Source organism: Narcine bancroftii, chromosome 1, assembly GCF_036971445.1.
Source record: "Narcine bancroftii isolate sNarBan1 chromosome 1, sNarBan1.hap1, whole genome shotgun sequence".
In the NCBI taxonomy this organism is placed as follows: Eukaryota; Metazoa; Chordata; class Chondrichthyes; order Torpediniformes; family Narcinidae; genus Narcine; species Narcine bancroftii.
In genome coordinates this window covers 66,523,529-66,550,542 of record NC_091469.1, presented here as the reverse complement: position 1 = coordinate 66,550,542, position 27,014 = coordinate 66,523,529, and the positions used below count along the sequence as shown (strand labels likewise).

The 27,014-nt window shown below is 38.9% G+C and overlaps 1 protein-coding gene across 3 annotated transcripts in view; it reads right to left on the bottom strand.

Annotated features, from left to right (window-relative positions):
* The window catches only part of LOC138759107 (hippocampus abundant transcript 1 protein-like), a 90,666-nt gene that overhangs the window by 53,605 nt on the left and 10,047 nt on the right, over positions 1 to 27,014 (bottom strand). For all 3 annotated transcript variants that reach the window (XM_069929020.1, XM_069929030.1, XM_069929041.1), the window contains exons 2-3: positions 16,591 to 16,686; positions 8,235 to 8,297 (exon numbers count right to left, since the gene is read on the bottom strand). In XM_069929020.1, the coding sequence (XP_069785121.1) occupies positions 8,235 to 8,297; positions 16,591 to 16,686 (159 nt within the window). The remainder of the gene's footprint in view (positions 1 to 8,234; positions 8,298 to 16,590; positions 16,687 to 27,014) is intronic.

Here is a 27,014-nt window from a genome sequence, read left to right as displayed (position 1 = left end):
GTATTATTCTATTTAGGAGAATCCTAGCGAAGATTTTGCCTGCAATGGAGAGCAGCGTGATTCCCCTGTAGTTTGAGCAGTCTGATTTCTCGCCTTTGTTTTTGTACAGGGTGATGATGGTGGAATCACGAAGGTTCTGAGGCAGTTTTCCTTGGTCCCAACAAAGCTTGAAAAACTCATGCAGTTTGACATGCAGAGTTTTGCCACCAGCCTTCCAGACCTCTGGGGGGATTCCATCCATACCTGCTGCTTTGCCACTTTTCAGTTGTTCGATTGCCTTATATGTCTCATCCTGGGTGAGGACCTCATCCAGCTCTAGCCTTAGGGGCTGTTGAGGGAGCTGGAGCAGGGCGGAATCTTGGACTGAGCGGTTGGCACTGAAAAGAGATTGGAAGTGTTCTGACCATCAGTTGAGGATGGAGATCTTGTCGCTGAGGAGGACTTTGCCGTCTGAGCTGCGCAGCGGGCTTTGGACTTGGGGTGAGGGGCCGTACACAGCCTTTAGAGCCACGTAGAAACCCCTGAAGTCGCCAATATCCGCGCTGAGCCTCGCTTGGCGAGGCTAGTCCAGAGAACAAAACAAAGGACTCTACATCACCTTTGTTGACCTCACCAAAGCCTTCGACACCGTGAGCAGGAAAGGGCTTTGGCAAATACTAGGGCGCATCGGATGCCCCCCAAAGTTCCTCAACATGATTATCCAACTGCACGAAAACCAACAAGGTCGGGTCAGATACAGCAATGAGCTCTCTGAACCCTTCTCCATTAACAATGGCGTGAAGCAAGGCTGTGTCCTCACACCAACCCTCTTTTCAATCTTCTTCAGCATGATGCTGAACCAAGCCATGAAAGACCTCAACAATGAAGACGCGGTTTACATCCAGTACCGCACGGATGGCAGTCTCTTCAATCTGAGGCGCCTGCAAGCTCACACCAAGACACAAGAGAAACTTGTCCGTGAACTACTCTTTGCAGACGATGCCGCTTTAGTTGCCCATTCAGAGCCAGCTCTTCAGCGCTTGACGTCCTGTTTTGCGGAAACTGCCAAAATGTTTGACCTGGAAGTCAGCCTGAAGAAAACTGAGGTCCTCCATCAGCCAGCTCCCCACCATGACTACCAGCCCCCCCACATCTCCATCGGGCACACAAAACTCAAAACGGTCAACCAGTTTACCTATCTCGGCTGCACCATTTCATCAGATGCAAGGATCGACAACGAGATAGACAACAGACTCGCCAAGGCAAATAGCGCCTTTGGAAGACTACACAAAAGAGTCTGGAAAAACAACCAACTGAAAAACCTCACAAAGATTAGCGTATACAGAGCTGTTGTCATACCCACACTCCTGTTTGGCTCCGAATCATGGGTCCTCCACCGCCATCACCTACGGCTTCTAGAACGCTTCCACCAGCGTTGTCTCCGCTCCATCCTCAACATTCATTGGAGCGCTTTCATCCCTAACGTCGAAGTACTCGAGATGGCAGTGGTCGACAGCATCGAGTCCACGCTGCTGAAGATCCAGCTGCGCTGGGTGGGTCACGTCTCCAGAATGGAGGACCATCGCCTTCCCAAGATCGTGTTATATGGCAAGCTCTCCACTGGCCACCGTGACAAAGGTGCACCAAAGAAAAGGTAAAAGGACTGCCTAAAGAAATCTCTTGGTGCCTGCCACATTGACCACTGCCAGTGGGCTGATATCGCCTCAAACCGTGCATCTTGGCGCCTCACAGTTTGGCGGGCAGCAACCTCCTTTGAAGAAGACCGCAGAGCCCACCTCACTGACAAAAGGCAAAAGAGGAAAAACCCAACACCCAACCCCAACCAACCAATTTTCCCCTGCAACCGATGCAACCGTGTCTGCCTGTCCCGCAACGGACTTGTCAGCCACAAACGAGCCTGCAGCTGACGTGGACATTTACCCCCTCCATAAATCTTCGTCCGCGAAGCCAAGCCAAAGAAGAAGAAGAAGAGACCTCCAGTAGAGAGTTTGTCTGGAAAAATTTTAGCTGTGGAAATGAGATACAATGCAACAAGGACACATAGTAAAAAGAAAATGACAAATACGGAGCTCTTAAATGCACACAGCACAAGAAATAACGTAGATAACCTTGTAGTACAGCTACAGATTGACAAATATGAAGTGGTGGCCATGTAATGGAAGATTTAAACTGTTTTTTACAGCTGCAAGGCTGAGAACCTGCTTGTTATTTAGAATCAGCAGACATAATCCTAATTTACACCAGGGATGCATATTAATCAGTAGACATTATCCAACTTCCACCATGAGGCCCAGAGATGCAGTTTTCTTTTGTTGGTCGCAGACTGTCAGGAGACCTTGAAGATAATTAAATCATTTGTTCAAAGAGATAAGATCTGAAGAAAACAACTTTTGGGTAATTCAAGCCATGGTCCCACTGCTGAAGTTTGAGACTCTCCAAGAGGTGGCAACATCTCTCAGCAAGAAGAAGAACTTTAAGAGTCCAGCTAACGTCCCGGTCGGTCAAGGGAGGTGGAGAAGCTGCTACCGGCGCCCCGAAAACCTACTACAAGTGTGCAGTCGTTGCCTCGCTTCGGCACTTGGGACCAGTCCAAGCGTTGATAAGTATAATTGGGAAGTGCTTGCATATTGTAGCGTGAATTCAGCTTTAGATTTAGTAATAAAGCCTTGTATAAACTGAACTGCTCTCGGTGTGTGTGTGTGTGTGTGTATAATTTCTTTCGGTAGCTCAAACACTGCGACCAATCTAAAACGAACAAAATGAGAGGTATAAGTTTACCCAAGACAGGCCATCAAACACATTGTCATTTAACATGCAAGCAGACGATGTCGCTTTAGTTGCCCGTTCAGAGCCAGCTCTTCAGCGCTTAACGTCCTGTTTTGCGGAAACTGCCAAAACGTTTGGCCTGGAAGTCAGCCTGAAGAAAACTGAGGTCCTCCATCGGCCAGCTCCCCACCATGACTACCAGCCCCCCCACATCTCCATCGGGCACACAAAACTCAAAACGGTCAACCAGTTTACCTATCTCGGCTGCACCATTTCATCAGATGCAAGGATCGACAACGAGATAGACAACAGACTCGCCAAGGCAAATAGCGCCTTTGGAAGACTACACAAAAGAGTCTGGAAAAACAAGCAACTGAAAAACCTCACAAAGATTAGCGTATACAGAGCCGTTGTCATACCCACACTCCTGTTCGGCTCCAAATCATGGGTCCTCTACCAGCATCACCTACAGCTCCTAGAACGCTTCCACCAGCGTTGTCTCCGCTCCATCCTCAACATTCATAGGAGCGACTTCATCCCTAACATCGAAGTACTCGAGATGGCAGAGGCCGACAGCATCGAATCCACGCTGCTGAAGATCCAACTGCGCTGGGTAGGTCACGTCTCCAGAATGGAGGATCATCGCCTTCCCAAGATCATGTTATATGGCGAGCTCTCCACTGGCCATCGTGACAGAGGTGCACCAAAGAAGAGGTACAAGGACTGCCTAAAGAAATCTCTTGGTGCCTGCCACATTGACCACCGGCAGTGGGCTGATATCGCCTCAAACCGTGCATCTTGGCGCCTCACAGTTCGGCGGGCAGCAACCTCCTTTGAAGAAGACCGCAGAGCCCACCTCACTGACAAAAGACAAAGGAGGAAAACCCAACACCCAACCCCAACCAACCAATTTTCCCTTGCAACCGCTGCAACCGTGTCTGCCTGTCCCGCATCGGACTCGTCAGCCACAAACGAGCCTGCAGCTGACGTGGACATTACCCTTCCATAAATCTTCGTCCGCGAAACCAAGCCAAAGAAAAGAAAAAAGAGATTGCAATAGCAAGGTTGGGACTGGATCTCAGGAGACAATTTGTAGAATGCCTATGAGATAGCTTCTTAGAATAGCTCGTGGCTGAGCCAACAAGGGAAATAGCAATTCTGGATTGGGTATTGTGTAATGAACCAGAGTTGATAAGGGAGTTTAAGGTAAGAGAACCCTTAAGAGGCAGTGATCATAACAGTACTGTACTACATCCATAAGCAGGATTGTAAAGGCACCTAAGGTGTACATTCTGTTTTTCAGATGATTAAAGTAGAATCAATATTAAAAAGCCGCTAGCCTCAATGCAAAATTTAAATGATCTTGCTTCCTGTTAATGAATTAGGTTTGCCTTTCACATCCCATTACTTTTGGTCAATTTGCAATTTTACATCTTTTAGGATACTACCCAATTATATTTGGTGTTAAACTTGGCCCCAGAGCCAAGTGTTGACTATAACAATTCTTTAACGTTAAAAACAGCCACACATCTACTTCACAATAGACCATCAATTTTCTATTGTTTTAGAAAGCTGCTGAAGGGAATTCTCAGCAGTAGGTATGCAACTGATATTTTGTCTCTTGGGTGAAAGCAATCATATTTTCAAAGGAACAGCCAGACTTCAAAGACAGCCAGCTGGTCTTTTTCCAAGGGCATTCTTCTCCCTTCCATACTGAAGGGTGTAGATTGGAATTAATCTTATGCCTGACATACTTCCTTTCCTCAAAGTTTCAGTTGGTATTTTTAAATATCTAGCCTCCAGATTGCAGACAGATCCCAACAAAAGCTGAAAGGTAAAACCTCTGGACTTTAACAATTTACCATAGATATTTCCATGAAGAAATACAACATCTAAAATTTTGTTTCTAAATTAAAACATGCAAGTATTGCAATTAATGTACATTCAGGTACACAAGGCAGCCATGTTTAAAATTCCCTGTCTACAATTGAAACGTGACACTAAACTGAAAAATAATACACACAAAGGATTAATCAGCTCTCTTTGCAAGAGTAGTAGATGCTTATATTATGCAACCATGAATGGCACACTCCAACAATACAAACACGAGCACCAGAATGGAAAGGTTCTGATCTTTCAATCTTGGACATAGTAACCTCGACCTTGCAGTGCAGCCTTGGTCTATTGTCAGATATCAATTGTAGCATACACAGAATACATCAGTAAAAATATCCCTACTACAAAGTACAAACACCTCAGGTTAGGGAAATGATCCCTGAAATCCCTGCCAGCAAAGGTCTCTCCTTTCTCTCTCATCCAGATGATTGTTCTAGTCTTCCTTCACTTTGCTCATTTTCCCATTCATGCTGTCTCAAAAGGAAAGCTACTAATGCCTTCAAATCAAAGAGAAATAATTTGTGCAGAAACCATCAACTCATATCCTGATACCACAAAAAAGGTTAAAGAGCATCGTACGCTTCTGTTATTTAGCACCAGCCAGTACAAATCACTCAGCAAAAAAAAAATGCAATTTGTTAGTGATCCTTGTAATTAGGCTTAGTTGGAAGGGAAAGGATACAAAAAAAATCCTTCCTGATGCCAAATGCAAATTGAGCTAATGAGGCATTAGCTGAAGCTCTGAACTCCAATTTGGCAGTGCTACCTTGAAATCAATGAAGCAAAACCGATTTCAACACAACTCCAGTGTTTACTATGCATAAAGTAATTTGCAAGCAATGTGTATGCTAGCAACACCTAGTGGAGGCAAGAAATATTTTGTTGATCTTTTTTAAAAAACAAATGTTAGTTCAAAGGATAAAAAAAAATGCAAAAATGTATGTTTCACTGTGAAAGCAGAACAAGACTTGACTTTCAATTATTTAACAATAAAGGCAAAACTCATTCACTTTAAAACCTAATTACAAAACAGAGTTTATATTAAATAAACAGCTTCAAATCAGAATGCTGGCATTAGCTGTCAGCATTTGGCAATGCAATGCCTGAATTCACTCAGGTGTTGTACATTTCAACAAATTCTAATGAATGAGAGCCCAACTTGCAAACTCCCACAATACATTTCATCAAATTAACCATAAAAGCAAAACAATCAAGTCATTACATATTACTTACGTAAAGTAAATTGTGGCTACTGTATAATTAATAGACAATTTAAAGTATTCCAGAGCAAATAATGCAGCATATTCTCTTGTAAACATAAATGTGATATGACAGATTTTATCTTCCTTTGTATGAAACCAAGTTTATAAATGCTGTTCACCACTACCCACAGATTACAGGTTGTGAGATGTGGATGCAAATTATCTTTACCTCACAAAAAAATTCTGTAAATTTGTTTAAGCCCAAACATGTAAAAGTGCATTCTTGGGCAAATTGATGCAAATGAGATCCTCCATGGGTAGGTTTCAATACTTGAAAGAATCCTTGTAGAATTCTTTGAACAGGAAATTCTGGACTGGGGATCAGTATGGTTTCTATGACAGCCATAAGAATCCTTGCCAAATAAAAACCGAGCACAACAGCAAGCAGTTCAAACAAATGTATGATATTGGAATGCAGAATTTCCTCAGTAATTTTTTTTTAAAAGAGTAGATACACCCCATGGAATGCGGATTCCAGCACAGAGACATAATACAGTCCATAACATCATTCTACAGTGAATACAATGTCAGACACTGCATTAAAAAAAATTCTCATAGTCACATCTAGGAATCTGGATTGTCCCCAAATAATGAAGCATTGAAGTATTATTAGAGACCTAAAAGACTAAAGAACTAACATAAAACAGGCAGCTTAACTCTCATGCTATTTTATCACGGTGCAATTAGTTAAATAGCTTTTTTTAATTAAGACATACAGCACGGTAACAGGTCCTTTCATCCCACGAGGCTGCATTCGCCCAATTACACCCATCTGACCTACAACCCCTGGTACATTTTGAACAGTGGGAAACCCCATGCAGACATGGGAAGAGCATGCCAGTGAACGGGATTCCTTACAGACAGCAGGAGTCAAGCCTGCGTTATAACAGATCTGCACTAACCGTGCCGTTCCCCATGCTAATCTTTTTAATGAAACTGTTATTCAGTAGCTTTTAGCAGTTCATTTTGTGTACATTCTCAGTCTTTTTCATCCGCTGTCTTCAAAACGGAAATCTACACAGTGCTTTTGTTGAGCCAGTGTGAATTGAATCTTATCGGAGGTTGATCATATTGCATTGCATTATTCTTGCATACATGATCATGAAATTCTTGGGAATTAAAAGATGGTGTTTTAAGATCTGTAATCCAGATCTACATAGGAAGACCAGTTAGAACCAATGGAAGGCTTTCGTAACAGCAAAGAAGAAATAACAAGTGAAGTTAGAAACTGAATCAGATACAGGCCAGCTTTGGCAGGGCTTGCAGGCCATCATATCCTCCGAGGAAATACCTACCACCACCAATGGCTGTGATGTTTCACTCCCCGCTGAGCTGAACATCTTTTGTGCTTGCTTTGAAAAGGAGAATTCAACTATACCAGTGAGAATCCCTGCAGAAGCTGGAAAGCCTGTAATATCCATTTCAGAGGCCAACGTTAGAAGGCATGCCAGCAACTATATTTCATTAGAAGTCTGAAGAGATTTGGTATGTCACTGAAGACTCTTGCAAATTTCTTCAGGTGTACCATGAGAGTATTCTGACTGGTTGCATCACTGTCTGGTATGGAGGTACCAATACACAGGACAAGAACAGTTGTAAACTCAGCCAGCACAAGCATGGGCATTAGTCTTCACTCCATTAAGGGTATCTTTAAAAGGTGGTGTCTCATGAAAGCAGCTTCTATAATCAAGAACCCTCAGCCCCCAGGCCTTTTTCTCAATACTTCCATTAGGAAGGTGGTACAGGAGCCTGAAGGCACAAATTCAATGTTATAAAAACAGCTTCTTCCCCTCAGCCATCAATTTTCTGAATGGACAACGAGCCTACAGACATGACCTCATTTTTTCTCTTTTCTGCATGAGTTTTTATTTTTTAATCTTGTATTTAGGAATTATAATTTATAGTAATTTTGTAACTTGTTCAGCACAATGCTGCTGCCCCAAATCAACATATTTTGTGATACTTGCTCATAACAATAAGCCTGATTTTGAAACTACCTAAATAATTGTATTCAGAAAACTAGGTTCTTAAGATCATACATTTTCATAAATGTATGTACATTTATGTAAAGCAGGAACTGAGCACAGCGTGGAATTGCAATACACTGACTCAGTTCTTTCTTTTTTAAAGACACACACACAAAAATCATGCAGGATCACACCAAGATCACCTTTAAAATGTGTATTGAGCAAAGTACACTTCGCACTATCACATACAATTGACATCTCCACACATTTTTATCTATTTCTACAAAATGATTTCCAACTGTGTTACTGTTCATTAGGAAGTGAATTACAAAAACATACTTACCTTTACACCCTGAATAAGGCCATTCATTAAAAAGGTATGTTTAGGAAAGGTTTCGCGCAAAACCTGTAAAAGAAAGGTAAAAAGATGTTCTTACAAAAAAAATAGAAAAGACAATAGAAGCCTTGAAAAAGTTTAGAAATTGTCAACACTCCCACTGTAAGCAAGCCAAAATGAATGAAACCAGGTTCTCAGGCTTTGGTTTAACAGAAGTCTAATTTGAACAGTGACAGAAACTATATCAAATATCAAATGCAACATGAATTATGCAAACAAATTTTACTTTCATCAGTTGTGAAGTCCAGGAAATCAGGACATTGACATTTTTCATATTTTCTTATAACACAAAACAGACTATCAAACCTATGCCAGCTCATAGCAATTCCATCAATCCTAATCCACTTGAACCTATTCACTTTACATGCCCATTCACTGCACTGTTTAATTATCCTATCAATGAGCAGATTCTTGGAATGAAAACAGAATAACTGCAGGAAACCTATGCTCTTCACAGGGAGAATGTATAATGGTTAAAACTCAATGGCATGCAGAAGCTCAGAGTTGTATTCCACTTGAGAAAATTACTTATAAGAGATAAATATCATACAATTGTTAAATATGGACCCATATTTACTATCTGTTGGTATTAAAATTTAAATGCATCTCAAACATAACCTCTTTCTTATAGGTCTCTATAAATATTTATATGTTTAAAAGTATTGGAACATGAAGTGATCTGTTGTGATTTTCTTGTCCCTTTTCTTTAAAATTTTTCTTCTTTTCGAGTTTCTAGGGGGTTGGGGGAGGGGATTAATAGGTTTTTCTTTCTTTTGTATTTCTTTACTTTCTTTTTTCTAAAATACCATATGTATTTGGATTGTTTCAAATATTGTAATATGTTGGCTAAGTGGTTTTATTTTAAATAAAGTATTAAAAAAGACAAAACTCAAGATTGCTGGAACTATGCATCCTTTTAGGCTTTACATTATTCACAGAGCACAATCTTTGGGCATTTTTTTTAAAACAGAAACTTCGGAATTATTCCAAAAAAATTAGCATATTTACTTCCTGTGTGTCCAGATGTGGTTGTTTAAACAGGAAATCACAGCCTTGCTGTGTTGCAGAGCTTGTCCAAGGGGGAAAACGTCATATTCATTAGGCCTGTTTCTTATGGAGTGGCTGCGGTCAATTTACACTGCAGCCAGTCCGTAAAAATATGTAGGGGTACGAGTGGAAAAATTATGGGATGAAATTTACATTAAAAATTCCGTCCCCACATTTTTACACTGCCACCAGAGCAGAGATTTTCCACTGTTCAGTGGCTGTGTAAAAAGTGCCTAATGCTGACAATACATGTTCTCCTGGGAATTCTATAGTGGTTAGAGCAATAAGCTTAACACCAAGATTTAACATTATTCTTTCCCCTTTACCCAAAGTCAGCTGCAATGAAATGCAGAAATCTGTTGATGACATAAGAGAGCATCCAGCTGAGACCAAGAAAAAGAGAAGTGTAACTAAAGAAGGTGAAAAAACCAAAGAAGAAAAAAAAATGTGAGCCACAGAAAGGCAAACAAGACTAGCCCAGAATGCCAAATTGATTGGCATGAACTAGTTGGACTGAAAGGCCTGTTCTGTGCTGTATGACTGACTTAAAAGAGCAATTGCAAATGGTTCATAAAATGCTCAAAGTTTCCAGATTAAAGAAACAAACAAAATAGCCTGGTTATAGATTTCTCCAACCCACAGCTAGCTCTTGCAAAGTCAGAATTATAATGCAAGGAAACAAGCCATTTAGCCCAACTTGTCCACGTTGCTCACCTGAATTAGTTCCATTTTCCTTCTAAATCTGTTAAAATGAATTTTTGATCTTGTAATTGTTCCTGCTTCTATTCTTTTCCCTGGCAACTAACTCAGTTCACATACCCACCACCCTTAGTGTGGAAAACATTGCCCCTCAGATCCCATTCAAAGCTTTCCTTCTCTCCCAATCCATGCCCTGCAGTTTTAGTCTCCCCTGACATGGGGGAAAAAAAAGACCATTCATCCTTTCTATGCTCTTTATGACTTTATCTATGTCTAAAATATCACTCTCAGGCTCCTACACTCCAAAGTAAAAAGCCCCAGCCTTCATTTAAAATTCAAGCCCTCCAATCCCAATAACATACTCCTGATTATTTCTGTACCCTTTCCAGCTTCTTCCTATAGCTAGGTGTCCAGACAGCACACAGTACTCCAAAAAGGCTAGAGATGCAGGACTCTGGAGTAAACAACTGCTGTAGAAGCTCACTGGATCAGGTAGCACCCAAGGATGAAAATGGATGATCAACATTTCAGGTTGTGACCCTTCATCTGGACTAAGAGGAGAGATAGCCATAACAAAGTAGTGAGGAGGGGTGGAATGATAGGTGGATCTGGGTGAAGAGGAGAAAGGTGGAAATTGCATCAGAGACTCGGATATAACAAGTAAGTTGTAGATTATGGAAAATCATTTTGGAAGATGAAGAGTGGAATCAAATAATGGAAGGATAGTAGGGAGATGGGAACAATTGGGGGGTTGAATGGATGACACAGTGAGAGGATAGGCAGACTGAGCAGGTGGGAGAGAAACTGGACAACAAAGGTTTGAGTCGGGGCAGTGGGTGAAGAAAAAGGGCGAGTGCGAGAGGATCATGGTAGATCAGAGAAAATGAGTGGGGGAAAATAAGAGAAACATTACTGAATATAAATTAACTGCAATGTTTTCCTTCTTTACAGCAAGGCAACATGGTTGGTGTAGCGGTTAGCTCAATGCCTTTACAGCACCAGCGATTGGGACTGGACTGGGGTTCCAATCCCGCACTGTCTGTAAGGTGTTTGTCTACGTGGGTTTTCTCCAGAGGCTCCAGTTTCCTCCCGTCGTTTAAAACTTACCGAGGCTGTAGGTTAATGGGGTGTAAACTTGGCAGTATGAACTCATGGGCTGAAATGGCCTGTTACCATGCTGTATGTCTAATCTTTTTTAATAATTAATTAAGCGGGGGGAGGGTGGGCATGGCAAGATGGCATAGAAGAAAGACATGTATTCCACCTTTCCCCAGCTGGATTATTAAATACCCAATTTTATGTCATCTACACTTTTATATGGTAATTTCTTTTGAAGTTGAGTTTTAGATTTCTTCACATTGGTAGCCATGATGAATCACCGATATTCAAAAAATTGTAAATATTATTTTTATCCACTTTTATTCTTAGAATTGGAATCTTCAAGGGAAATGTAGGTAGTTGTTTTACGGGTGAATTGTAAAATCTTTGCTGAATCTTGGACTTTCCTTAATCTTTATGCACCTAATGTAGATGATGAATGGTTTATTTCAGAAGCTTTTTTATTGTTAACTCAAGCTAATGAAAATATTTTAATTGGGGGAGATTTTAATTGTGTTTTGGAACCTTTATTGGACAGAAACTTGAAGAGTATAAGGAAATCAAAGACAGCAATACAGATCAAAGCGTTGATTAAAGATTTAAATTTGGTAGATATTTGGAGAAAGGTTAATCCTACAGAGAAAGATTTTTTTTTATCCATCACAACATGATTCATTTTCTAGGATTTTTTTTGGTATCAGCACACCTGCAGGGTAGAGTACTGCAAGCTGAATATAAAAATAAAGTTCTATCAAACCATTCATTATTTTTTTCCTGTGAAAGTTCAGATGTGCTACGTTCATCATATTGATGGAGGTTTAATGCAATGTTATTGAAAAAAAGTTTGCTACTTTTGTTAAAGAGCATATCTCTATTTTTGACTGAGAATAATAATTCTGTGGATAGTCATTTTGTAGTATGGGATATATTAAAAGCTTATTTGAGGGTCAGGTTATTAGTTGTTCTACGAAAGTTAAGAAACAATTTATGGCAGAAAGTTTAATGTTGGAAAATCAGATTGCTGAGTTAGAGAAAGTTTCAGAAGGATGTGACTGAAGACAAAAAAGCTGCATTGGCAAAATTGAAATTACGCTATAATACTTTACAAACTTATCAGTTTGAGCGTTTAATTAATCAAACTAAACAACATTATTATGAGTTGGGAGAAAGAGCTCATAAGGTACTTGCTTGGCAATTGAAAGCTGAACAGGGATCTCGGACTATTAATCCCGCTAAAGAGAATTCAATAATTACCCAAAAGCCTCAGGAAATTAATGATCAGTTTTATTCATTTTATCAAAAATTATATACTTCTGAGGGGAAGCAGGATAATGGTTCTATTGGATCTTATTTATCTAAATTGAGGTTACCGGTATTAGTTGAGAAAGATATTCAGGAATTGGAATTTCCATTTACAGATTTTGAAATCAAGGAAGCTATACAGGAAATGCCAAATGGAAAGTCCCCAGAGGATAATGGAATTTTATAATTTTTTAAATGATGATTTATCTAGTGTATTTGGAGATGTGTTAAAACAAATTACTGAAGAACAGAAGCTGCCGGAATCTTGTTCAAGTGCTTTAATAACTGTTATTCCAAAAAAGATAGAGATCCATTAAAAGTGTCTTCATATAGACCTATTCCTTTATTAGATGTAGATTATAGAATTATAGCCAAGGTATTAGCTAATAGACTTGCTATGTATTTACCCAAGTTGATACATACTGATCAAACAGGTTTTATTAAGAATAGAAATGCATCAGATAATATTCTTCGATTAATTACTTTGGTCAATGCATACCGAAAGCAGCCTAACCATCCTATGGTGGTTGCACAAGATCCAGAAAAGGCTTTTGATAGGGTTGAGTGGGATTATTTATTTAAGGTGTGAGAAAAGTTTAAATTCGACCTTTTTTTTATTGGTTGGGTAAAAGCTTTATATATGATCCAGAGTGCTAGGGTGGTGACAAATGGTCAGATTTCTTTACCATTTAGGTTGACTTGTTCAACTTGGCAGGGCTGCCCTTTGTCACCAGCCTTATTTGCATTGGCTATTGAACCATTAGCTCACACTATTAGGCAAAATGATGAAATTAGAGGGATGAATGAAGATTAATTTATTTGCAGATGATGTATTGATATATTTAATGGAACCGGAACGGTCGTTGAATCAGTTACAAGAGAGTTTGTCAAAATTTGGAGAATTGTCAGGATATAAAGTTAATTGGAACAAAAATGAAATTTTACCAGTTGGAATAGGAGATTATTCAGAATTTAAAATTATTACAAAATTAAGGTGGACAAATAAAATTAAATATTTAGGTTTGTTCATAGACATTAATTATCAGTCATTGTACCAGTTAAATTATGTGCCTATATTAAAATAGATTAAAGCAGATTTGATTAAGTGGTACAATCTTCCATTTAATGGTGGGGTCAATTGTATTAAAATGAATATTTTTCCCCAAATTCAATATTTATTTCAGTCAATACCTTGTTTACTTTCAAAAGGGTTTTTTTTCTCCAGGATTTAAATAAGGTAGTGCGGGGATTTTTATGGAAAGGTAAATTAGCTCGAGTGGCATTATATAAACTTGCATGGAAATATGTGTTAGGTGGAGTTCAGTTACCACAATTATTATGAAGCAGCCCAGTTGAAGTTTATTAGCAGGTTGATGGATTTAGATCATCCTCCTAGCTGGGCTAAGGTGGAAATGGCGTGTATTTCTGAGGTTGAGGTACATGAATTTATATTTCATTGGAACTTGAATTTGCTACAGGAATATAATATGCCGGTATTGAAACATTTGTTAAAGAACTGGATTTAAAAAAAATAGGGTTTTGGGATCAAAAGATAAATTATCAATTTTAACTCCATTGTATAATAAGCTTGTTCCTTTTTCAATGTTTAATAATTATTTAAAGAGTTGGTATTTTAAGGGTATAAAGACAATACAGGATTGTTTTGAAGAGGGGCAATTTCTTTCTTTTAATCAATTGAGAGAGATTTGATATAGCTGTAAATTCTTTGTTTGTGTATTACCAACTTAGAGCCTTGGTAAAGGATAATTATGGTAGTGAGATGAATTTACCTACTTTGTTGAGATTTGATTCTGATTTGCACCAAAGAAGGGTTATATTTCGGTTATATACAATTTGTTTCAAGATAAATATGGATAAACTGGATTGGGAAAAATCTAAACTTAAATGGGAGAGTGATTTAGTGTTTATTTTTCCTGAAGATGATTGGGGAATATGTGTCAGGACAATGTAATCAAATTGACAAATGTAAGATATGGAATGGTAAATTATAATATTCTACATCAATTATATTGGACTCAGAAGAAACTGAAAAAATATGGGTTTAGTAATTTTAGATGTGATTCATGTATTGGAACTTTTTTTTAACATGCTGTTTGAACTTGTGTTAAAGTTCAACCATTTTGGGAAGGAATTAAAGTAGTTTTGGAAAAATTGTATAACTTTACATTACCATTAGACCCAACGATTTTTTTGTTGGGTAATTTGATTTCGTTGAAGGGATTAGGTTTGGATAAAATCCAAATTGCTTTTGTATGTTTGGAGTTATCAGTAGCGCATAAATGTGTTGCGAGTACTTGGAAAGACAATACAGAGATTAATATACTATGTTGGCATAATGAATTGAAAGCTTGTATTGTTATGGAAAAAATTACTTATAATTTACATGATATTTATTCCCTTTTTGTTAGCAATGGTCTCCGTATTTGAACTATATGCATTGAGATGTACTTTGAATTGTTCTTAACATTTATATTTTTTTATATATATAATTTATATTTTTGGCTACCCTTAAGGGAGCTGGCTGTAGGGACGGGAGGGTGGGTTTGGGGTTTATCTTTGTAAAAATCAATTTTTGATCATTATTGGACTGTATGTTATGTTTTTTCTATCTTTAAATAAAGTTTGAAAAAAAATTAATTGAGTGACAAGTCATGATCTTTCAAGAGATCATTGTAATGCCTAGAAACAATGACCATCAACCACGACGACTGTGCAGAAAAAAAATCCCCACAGGTCACCAATTTATGAGACTAAAGGCCATAAAGTAATAGGTTTCAATTAACTCTAGGATCCATAAAAGCCCTTCTGCATGTTGTCATTTCTGATTTTTTCCAGGTTATTTTGTCTTTAACTGAATTACGGCAACCAAAAACAGATTTTAAATAACCACAAAACCTGTAAAGAAAAGCTTCCCATGTGTCAAGTTAACATGGATGCAAAAAGTTCTTGCTGACAAGTTTAAGTGCAAAACAAAATTGCTCAAAAACTTCTAAATTAAATATTTTTCCCTATGTAAATATCTACCCTTAAAAAGTAACCAGAAATTGTATAGTGAAAAATATCACGAAGACAATTCATCACTTTCTCTGCAAAATGTCTCATCTTCCAGGAGAAGAAAAAAAACTTGCTTGGTATTCATCACATTTACTTTGGTTAGTCAGTTAAATAGTGGATTGGAAAATAATCAAATGAAAGAGCATCAACTGGTCACTATCAAAAAGAGAGTCACTGTAAAACACTTTCAATTTCATATCATCGTTGAACATATTTTTAAACAGTAACCAACAATAATCATGCCAGATTTAACAACAACATAGGATGTGTTTATTTCCTCAAGGTGACAAAAATAGGATCATTTGAAATAACCATTCTACAGTAAAAGTCCAAAAATCCAGATGCCTGAAATCCGGACAAGCCGAGAATCCAGACTTCTCAAGAATTTTCAGCTTTTGTTTGCATGCATAAGCATGATGCACAGTGGCAACAAGCGACCATGTGGAAGTTGCAGAAATGTCAGAAAAAATGTTTGATTTTTTTGTACTTTGTATTTTAAATTTAAAAATATTGTTAATAAAGTATCAAAATTTACCTGTTTAATTTGAATTTTAAAAGTACTGCCCAAGAATATGGAAAATCCAAACTGACCCAATCTCAGAGCAGTCCAGATTTTCAAGACTTTCACTGTACATGTTTTCAGTGGTTGTTTGAAGAATAAAAATGCTGTCTTGAAAATTAAGAAAATTCCCCAGCCCGTTAAATAATATTGTGAAATTGCTCTTCAGAGAAAACTCAATTATAAAGACAAGGAAGACAACACAAGTTCTGCCTACCTCCATATTGAATGGGATTGTGAGTGGCTTGAAAATGAATGCCACCATGTTACAAGTGCTTGTCAGTACATTTGACAACCTGCTGAAGAAAATTATGTCCAGTAATTTAGGACACAAAGTTTGATTCCAAAGAGTAGAGATCCCAGATCATGAACCTTACTATATTCAAAATTGGTGATCCCACCTTTCAACGTAAACTCTTTTTTCTACAAAAGACACATCTAGTTCTGGGCCAGTTCAGTAAAATTACACATTTTGTTTGATTTTTTTTAAACTCTGGAAACCATGAAATATGTTGTACTTACTGTTAGCATTGGAGTAGTTAACAGTCCCCAGGCAAAGAATTCTAAAAAGATGACAACTACTGCATGGTAAACACTAGGCCGACCGATTCCATGAGGCTGTAAAGCAATAACAGAAGAGCTCACTCTAAGAACAAAAACGATAAAAAATTTTGTGCAACCCAATATTTTGCACAAGTACTGTGGTTAAACATTCAACAGAAAATTGTATTAATTTGCAGTATAGTAGAAATATTTAATCTAACAGATAAATTCTTATTTTGTAAAAATAGTACATTTGCTGCATTTTACATTTGCAACATGACCATATGTTGAACAGAAAGGAGGATGTGTGGAAATGTGGTTACAACAATATATCACACGTTAAAACAATAAAATTAGCTTGAGAACTGTACTACAGGTACTCCCGACATACGTCCCTATTCCATTCTGATCGACCAGTCATATCTTGGAATGGACGCATGTCAGAATTGTGTACTTACCTTATGAGTCAGCGACCCGGGATCTGTCGGCTGGGCATGTCCATCTTGATTCCTGTGCGCATGCACAAGTCTGTGGATGGCGCATGTGTGGTGAGTTAAGGGCATGAATTCAATATTATTAGAACGCCCCAACAATATTAAATTCATGCCCTTGACTCTCATGCATGCACCAACTGAACTCCAATATGCGAACACACCATGTGTGCATGCACCACCCGAAGACTTGCACATGTGCACAGGAATCAAGATGGCTGTGTCCCAGCCTACAAACCCCAGGATGTCAACAAACTAAGCACACATATTTTGGCTCTTACATGCACGTATCCCTGTTATAGTTTACCAAAAACAACTGATGCCCAAATTTTTTATTTATTTTTTTATTTGGCCGTATGTGCGGATGGATGCAAGTCACATAGGTTGCAAATCAGGGAGTACCTGCACTGCATTATATGGTAATGATTCTAATTTAAATTTATGCTCCTTCATTTCTCCAAAATATAACCCTTTATATTAAAGCACAGTATGGGCCCTTTGGCCCACGATAATGAAACCAACCAAACCTATGCCACAATAGTCTAGTCCAGTGGTTCTCAACGTTTTTCTTTCCACTCACTTACCAATTTAAGTAATCCCTATGCCATAAGTTCTCTGTGATTAGTATGGGATTGCTTAAGAAGATATATGAGTAAGAAGGGAAGGTTGAGAATCACTGCTCTAGACCCAACTGTAACTGAAATATTTTGCTTGAGAAAAATTGTCATTGGCCCATTTCCTTTGGAGTTATGAAACCATGCACATAACAAGTCAATTAGGTATGATTAAAAATGGTTTTAAACTTTTTTCTTTCCACCTACATACCACCTTAAGAAATCCCTTACTAATCACAGACCACCTATGGCATACGAAATACTTAAAGTGGTATGCGAGTGGAAACAAAAAGGTTGAGAACCACTGCTCTAGTCTAACCCTTTCCTTCCTCACAGCCATAATACTCCATTTTTCTTGCATCCACATTCTGATCCGAGTCTTTTAAAATGTCTCTGTTGTATCAGCATCTACTACTACCTCCTCATAATGCATTCCATACCACCCACTACTCTCCTTTTAAAAACACCCAACTCTGACATCTCCCTACACTTACGTACACTAATTGCAAGGCCAATTCTAATACAGATCACGTACCCATTATCCGAAAATCTGAAAACCAAGAAGATCCAAAAACAAAAAAATAGCTCTGATGTCACAAGTGGAAAAGAATTCAATACCCGACTTGCCCATGTGAGGCTCTGACGCATTGTTGGCGCCGGTTTGATTACAATAACAGTTTTTTAAAAAATCTTTGCTTCTGGCTGGGAAGATGCCAAACGGAGCTGGGTCCAAGTCTTCAGCATCAGCTGCAGTCGGAGTTAGCGAAATGACTCTATACTCAACATCGGGTATGGTGTCGTCCACTTCAAAGAAGTCACCTCAGGCTCCTGGGCAAAAGCGGACACCAGAGGCAGTGGAGAAGCATCGAGGAGGTTGTCTTCTTTTGTAAGCAGAGATTAAGCTTATTTTTGGTAAGTACCAAACAATATTTCATGTGAAATTTCCACATATGGCATCATGTCGGTGCTCAAAAAGCCTGTTGTTTGTTGCTGCTGTTTAACCCTCTGATACAAGTATTCTGCTGATCCAAAATCCAGAAAAAAAAAGAAAAACATCTGGTCCCAAGCATTTCAGATAAGGGATACTTGACCTGCATGGTTAAGTTTGATACTCCCTGTAGAAGTATGTAGAAACATCACAGTATCACCTAATATTGTATCACCTATGTATTGATCAGGTCAAAGTGGAGTGCCCCCCCTTCCCAAAAATAAAATATCTATAAAGATTGGCTAATTGTCATCGTTAGTAACAAACATGCCAAGGCAATTAGCCATGCACCTCTGCTCCAGGAGCCAAACACAAAAATAATCACAAAAAATAACTGCTAATCAGATCCTCCACGTTTTGTGATTAAAAACACTGACAGTTTTCTCATTTATAAAGAGCAGTTGATGGTGAAGTGACTGCTCAAAGATCCATTAATATTTGCAGAAGGTGCACAATGGACACAAAATTTAGCAATCTGGCCTTGCATGTTTGCTTTTTGGATGATGAACATAGGAAATGAGGCAACTGGAAAAATCTCTGCAGGTCATCTGGTCAATTCCCAAAATGCACAAAAATTCAGTTCTTCATTCCTTAAATAACCATATTTCTCTCCCATCCCCTCCAAAATATCCATCTTCCTTGACACCTTTCACCCCATGAGTCCGTGCTGCCCAATTACATCCAATTGACCTACATCATCAGTACATTTTGAACGACAGGAGTAAACCCGAGCACTCAGAGGAAATCCAAGCACATATGGGGAGGACGTACAAACTCCTTATAGACCCCGCAGGATTCGAACCCCAGTTGCTGGCACTGCAAGTGATAGATTAACCAATACGCTATCGTGCCGCTCCTTTAAGTGCCAGAAAGTGTAATGAGCAAGATCATAGCCTAAAAACAAAGCAATCTGTTGCTGTACGGATCATTCTGAATTAATGAATCAGCATTAAGAACAAAGCTACTATAGTAAGGCAAGTGCCAAAACAAAACCAGCTTGTCACATAATTGTTCCAATTCGAACCAGTTTCAAAGATAAACCCCACATTTTTAAAAAGGAAAAAAAACAGATTTGAGCTGTGGTCAATCAGCAGCTGCATTACACTGGATTTTAATTCTGCAAAGTTCAAAATTTGCTTTTGCTTTGAGATAACATGCAAAGTGTGCAATTTCACCCAGATACACCTTGCATTTTATCATGAGTATCTGGATTCTACAAATGTTGGCTCAATCACAACCAAATTGTCCCTGGAGTGCCAAATGGGTGCTCCTTAGTACAAGACAATCTATTTTTTCTTGCATCACTCACAAAGGAGTGATTATCCAACTGCACGAAAACCAACAAGGTCGGGTCAGATACAGCAATGAGCTCTCTGAACCCCTCTCCATTAACAATGGCGTGAAGCAAGGCTGTGTTCTCGCACCAACCCTCTTTTCAATCTTCTTCAGCATGATGCTGAACCAAGCCATGAAAGACCCCAACAATGAAGACGCTGTTTACATCCGGTACCGCACGGATGGCAGTCTCTTCAATCTGAGGCGCCTGCAAGCTCACACCAAGACACAAGAGAAACTTGTCCGTGAACTACTCTTTGCAGACGATGCCGCTTTAGTTGCCCATTCAGAGCCAGCTCTTCAGCGCTTGACGTCCTGCTTTGCGGAAACTGCCAAAATGTTTGGCCTGGAAGTCAGCCTGAAGAAAACTGAGGTCCTCCATCAGCCAGCTCCCCACCATGACTACCAGCCCCCCCACATCTCCATCGGGCACACAAAACTCAAAACGGTTAACCAGTTTACCTATCTCGGCTGCACCATTTCATCAGATGCAAGGATCGACAATGAGATAGACAACAGACTCGCCAAGGCAAATAGCGCCTTTGGAAGACTACACAAAAGAGTCTGGAAAAACAACCAACTGAAAAACCTCACAAAGATAAGCGTATACAGAGCCGTTGTCATACCCACACTCCTGTTCGGCTCCGAATCATGGGTCCTCTACCGGCACCACCTACGGCTCCTAGAACGCTTCCACCAGCGTTGTCTCCGCTCCATCCTCAACATCCATTAGAGCGCTTACATCCCTAACGTTGAAGTACTCGAGATGGCAGAGGTCGACAGCATCGAGTCCACGCTGCTGAAGATCCAGCTGCGCTGGATGGGTCACGTCTCCAGAATGGAGGACCATCGCCTTCCCAAGATCGTGTTATATGGCGAGCTCTCCACTGGCCACTGTGACAGAGGTGCACCAAAGAAAAGGTACAAGGACTGCCTAAAGAAATCTCTTGGTGCCTGCCACATTGACCACCGCCAGTGGGCTGATAACGCCTCAAACCGTGCATCTTGGCGCCTCAGTTTGGCGGGCAGCAACCTCCTTTGAAGAAGACCGCAGAGCCCACCTCACTGACAAAAGGCAAAGGAGGAAAAACCCAACACCCAACCCCAACCAACCAATTTTCCCCTGCAACCGCTGCAATCGTGTCTGCCTGTCCCGCATCGGACTTGTCAGCCACAAACGAGCCTGCAGCTGACGTGGACTTTTTACCCCCTCCATAAATCTTCGTCCGCGAAGCCAAGCCAAAGAAAGACTCACAAAGGAGCACTGTACTGGGATGGTCTAGATTAAACTCCAAAACAAAGACACAAGGATGATTTCTTCTAGAATTCCATGAGTGAAGCAAGCACAAGAAAAATTCAATATTCCTTTACTCAGGTATCCATTTAAAATTGGGTAACTAGAACATCCAATCTCAAGGCCACAGTTTAGAAATAAACATTATACAGCACAGTGCTAATGTTGATTTTAGATGCAGTCAGCAGCACCTGAGCGACAAAATTTTGTATCGCACTGCTGTAATGATTTATTTTGTGTAAAGTCTAAACTGTCCCTACTGCATGCAGGTATAGGCTGCTTCAATTGCTGAGGAACTGTAAAGGGAATTGATCATTTAGCAAACACTCCACTTCTAACCCTATGATGCAAGGATAGGCACTGAACAGATTGAAGATCTTTCCTTTGACCAGTGTTTCTCTACATCACCTTTGGCCAAACACAGACTATTTTCTCCACGTGGGCCTGAATGTCCATTTGCTCAAGACACCTAGCTTAAAAAAAACACTGTCGGACACCACATTGGAGCTGCAGGGCAAGAGGCGGCATTGGCAGACACTGCATCTGAAGCCAGCTTGAAAGAGGCAGAAGAATGGCATCATACTAAAGAGAATGAGCAACATATTTTCCAATCCTGTACTAGTGATCTTGGTGGAGAGGTTTAGCATCCATGAAACCAGAAATAATCTACAGCTTACCACCTCCAATGAGAATTATGGTTACCACCCACTAGACCAGGGACAACACATGTGCCAAATGTGACGCACTGGATGATTAGAAGTGGCGTATTGCACCCCAGTGAAAATAATTTTAAAAAAGTAAACCTTCTCATGCAATAAGTATTAACCAAAAACTAATTGTTAGAAAAAATCTTTAACAGGAATTCGAGTAGTTTAGAGCTAGAAATGGGTTTTACTGAGAATAAATCTAAAACTTAGCAATTATTTTTAGTTATTTTATTATTTCATGCACATCTTTTGGCAAATGTTATCTTCTTTCACATTAATCTGTTTTCAATTTTAAAAAAATGTTCAATGAGTCAAACTAGGAAAGAAGGACTTTTGTTCTGCAGTCATTCCATAACTGTTCAATGCACATTGGATACTGGTTTGATCCTGAGGCACCAGGCGTGTGCACCATCAGTGTATTGCACGTCTTTGCCAGTCAGTTCACAATCGACACTCATGCGCCATGGAGTTATGCTTTTTTCGTCCTTTGTAAACATTTGCAGTTTTGTACTTTTTCAAAAATTAAGCCTTGTTTTTACATTCAGTGCAAAAAAAATGCAAAAGAAAAGCAGAAAGTGATAGTCGGTGTGAATTTAATGAACGGTGGGAAAATAAGCTCTTACTTATAGTAGGTCGGCAGGAAAAGCATTGTGCATTGTTTGTAAAAATACTTTCTCACATAATAATAAACATTATCTTGTCACTATAAACACATCATACCGAAATAAAAGAAAAACTGAAGCTAGTGCTTAGATCTGAGATAGGGAAAGAATGTGATTAAGAAAAAGGAAGAAAGCAAAAGATAAAAATATTTTTGTTAAAAGTTGTAAAAGTTTGACAATGACAGAAGCATCCTACGAAATTGCTTCAGCTTTAGCCAAAAAACAGAAGGCATTCTCTGATGGAGAAGAAATTGTTAAGCTAAGTCTCCAAATATTTCCAAGATGTCTTGGTGATTTAAAAAAAACGAAATGCAAGTAGACAAAATTGCTCTATCAAAGCAAACAGTTACGAGATGCACTGAAGAATCTCTCATGATGTATCTGAGCTTGTCCATGCTTGTGCTTTCTTTTCTTTAGCTTTGAATGAATCTGCTGACATGTTATGCAGCCCAGTTAAGCATTTTTATAAGAGGAATTGATGATAATTTTAGCATCTTTGAAGAACTTATCGGTCGGTCTTGAGTCGCTTCATGAAAAAAACAAGAGGATCTGACATATTTGACAAAGTAAAATCATGCCTAGAAAATCTACAACTAGATTTTAGTAAACTCCTTGGTGTTTGTACTGTTGAGGCGCAATAAATGCCACTGGGACTATAACTTTGCTTAGGTTGTCCTCTACTAAAATATTGCTGTATTTATTATACACCAAGAGTCACACCACTGTTCTCAGTCATGTTCCAAACTCTTTGAAAGACATTTATCTCACTTATCCGTATTGATCAGTGTTGTAAGATGTTTTGATGCATTTTTCCAAGACTTTTAACCAGAATTCAATTAGCATAGCCTATTGTTGTCTGGAGGTGGCTACATTATGCTGTTAGGGCCTTTCGCCAACAGGGAATGCTTAATGATCATGTCACATTTCCAGTGAAATAAATCAACATATCTATTTAAGTTCAAAAGCCAAAATATGGTGAACAGATTCTTGTGGCAAGGGCTTGAATGAAACTCAATTACAATAATCCTTAGTGTAAACCAGGGCTTCCCAAACTTCTTAAACTTACGGAACCCATTTGGGGAGCACTTGGAAATTGCCGAACCCCAATTGTCTTTTACAGTTTAAAAGATAAATAAATAAAACGCATCTACAAGCATATATAAAAAAATAAATGAACTCACCAGTAGCAAATTAACTTCCACCCGACCCCCAGGCTGAGCTTAAGTAAGGCAACCCCCCTCCCCCCCCACCCCCACCAACCTTGCCCTGCCACAGGCTCTGGCTACCCCCATTGCACCTCGCTCCCCACTTAGGGAATGAGCAAGTGAGCAAGAGGGGGCGAAGGCAGTTTAAATTTTAAAACAGGGGAAGAAATCAAGAGTCTCATTGGTTTAAAATGGCGTCGAGGCCTGATGTCTGCGTGCTGACATTAGGCCTCAAGACACCATTTTGTTTTGTTAGTATTGAGGCAACTGTTTAAAAACATGTTAAAAAGTAATTTAAATTAAATAACAATTTTTTTTTTAAACAAATTTTAGTTATTAGTACCCATTCCTTCTGCTGAACCCAGTTTGGGAGATGTTGGTCTCAAGGTAGTCTTATTATGTTTCTGGAACCAATGTCCAACCATATGAGATTTTTCAGTCAAGTGACAATTACTTTGTCCCGATATTGAGCCAACACACTTATACATTCAAATACATTGAGGAACCATTCATGGTCTTGTATACCATGGTGACCTATTTCCAAACCAGGTTATTCCTGCTATGACAATTTGACTGTTGTTTCTCCAACAGAAGTCTTTATTTACAAATGTGTAAATTTCCCTTGCAACCGCTGCAACCGTGTCTGCCTGTCCTGCATCGGACTTGTCAGCCACAAACGAGCCTGCAGCTGACGTGGGCATTACCCCTCCATTAATCTTCGTCCGAAGCCAAGCCAAAGAAGTAAGTAAGGATTTTAAAAACAATCACAGCTTGTAAATATCAATACATTGTAAAAAGTTTGAAGGATGCTCTTTTGTCTATCAATGGTTCCCACAATAACTATGTACTCTGACTACAGCTTGTTTTTTCCCCTCAGAAACAGATTCTATGAAAGACAGAACTTTAGACCTCTTGATGTCACATAACCAGGGTCACACTATTGTGCAATGCAAGTCAACTCTCAGAAGTTTTGCATTTAGTATAGAACAAAACTTGTGCACTCCCAACAAGTAGACAACCTCTTGATTTCATAATTACAAGTTTGAAGTGTGGTCTACAAACAATGCATTGTAGAGTTACAATGTGCCAGTGATGGACAAAGCACATTTTAAATTCAGTGGCATGGATTGTTATTGTGGCAAAATTTGAACATCACTGTTCTTGCCATCCATTGAGTGGAAAGTAGGTGACATTCCCATTTTAAACTCTAAAAGGTGGAGGTGCTTTGAGAGTTCAAGCAGTTGAGAGGCATGTCATTATTTGGAAGTAATAAACTAATCAAATTTGGTTTATGGTAAGCATTAACATTTTGTTGGTTGGAAACTTGGCAATGGTAGTATCATTCAAAATCAGAGGGAGTGGGGCGTGCCACGTGATGCTAGACTTGAATTCTCTGCTCTCTCCGAAAAGGTTATTAAAAAGAGTTAAGAAGCCTGAACTGACTGCAAGAAAATAGAAGAGGAAGCTACGAGAAGGCCTTCAAAACAATAAACAATGCCTCTTAAGAAAGATAAATTAACTGTCACTTTTCAAGAACTTGAACAAGAAAAAGAAGCTGATAAAGGGAGGCCAACCTCTAAGAAGGATCCTGGAGCTCTCTGGAAGGCAAGTGCCCGTGGTGACAAACCTGGAGCTGGGGAGACCTTGGACAATGACATTGCGCATGTGCAGAGCACAAAAAAGAGAGAATTTTTTTTAAAACTCAACCCTCCAGTTCCAGCGATCAAAAGAAGGAAGAAGAAATGTTCATTGAACACAGAGTTTTGGCCAAAAAACAGGAGAAAATAAAGGAGTCTTCTATATCTACAACTGAAATGAAGTATATGGATTCTTTCCAGCAATATTTGTTACAGTTAACAATAGAAGTTAAAAAATGTAATGAGGGTATAATTGAAAATAAGGGTTCTATGAAGGTGGAGAGAACACTGTCTCAAATGGAACAAAAATTTGAAGTGATGGACGCAAAAATTAAAAGTAATGAACTTGAAATTCAGCATGTTAAAAAGAAAATGGTTCAAGCTGAGGTGGCTGTGACAAAAGAACAATTAACTCAAAAAATTGATATGTTAGAAAAATTTAGTAGAATAATATAAAAATTGTTGGACTTAAGGAAGGCAATGAAGGGCAAGGTATTAAGAGATTTTTACAACGTTGGATTCCGCAAACTTTGGGGGTAACTGAATATCAAGGAGATAATGAGATTGAAAGAGCTCATCAAGCATTATGACCTAAGCCACAGCCAGATCAGAAACCATGTTTGATTCTGGTAAAGTTGTTTCGATATGAAGTGAGGGAGAAGATCTTGGAGCTGGCTATGAAGCAAGCGAAGGAGAGACAATCGCTGTTGATTTATAATGATAATAAGATTTTCTTTTACCCTGATATAAGTTTTGATTTGTTGGAAAAAAAAGGTAATACTTTTAAAAATGTGCTATGGAAAAAAGGTTACACTTTTGTTTTAAGGTTCCCAGCCGTGTTAAAAGTTTTTGTTCCTGAGAGTAAAAATAGAATTTTTTATACAGAACCCAATGAAGTGAAAGTGTTTGCAGATTTGTTTCCTGAGAAAATGAGACGAAAGCTGGGAGATAATTGCAGAGAGAGGAAGTGGAAAGATTGCAGTTGGGGATGTAGTTTTAGGAGGAAAGAGAATATTAGAGAGGACAGTTTCTACCCAAAAGATCTGTGTAAAAAAAAAATGAATTGATCATTTTAAGTTTTGAGTAGATTTGAGACACAAGTGATATTTCGGGGGAGTTAGGTGAGAGTATTAGCCTGGCCTCTGCGGAATCTAGTGGGCGGATGTGGTTTTCAAACACCACTCCTATAGATCAGGGGTTAATAACATACGCCTTTGGGGGTGGTGGGTTAGGGTTTCTGTTCTTTTCTTTGTTTCCTTTCTTTTTTCTCTTTAATACACCTAAATTTAATAATTGTATAATGAAATATTTAGTTAGTAATTTGGATGTAGGAGAAGGGGAGATGGAAAGATGGAGGGTTATTGGATTTTATGAGAATTTAGATGGCTGATAAATTGAATTTTATTAGTATTGATATTAATGTGATCCAGAATCAAATAAAGCAGAAAAAAAATTAGTTTATTTGGAAAA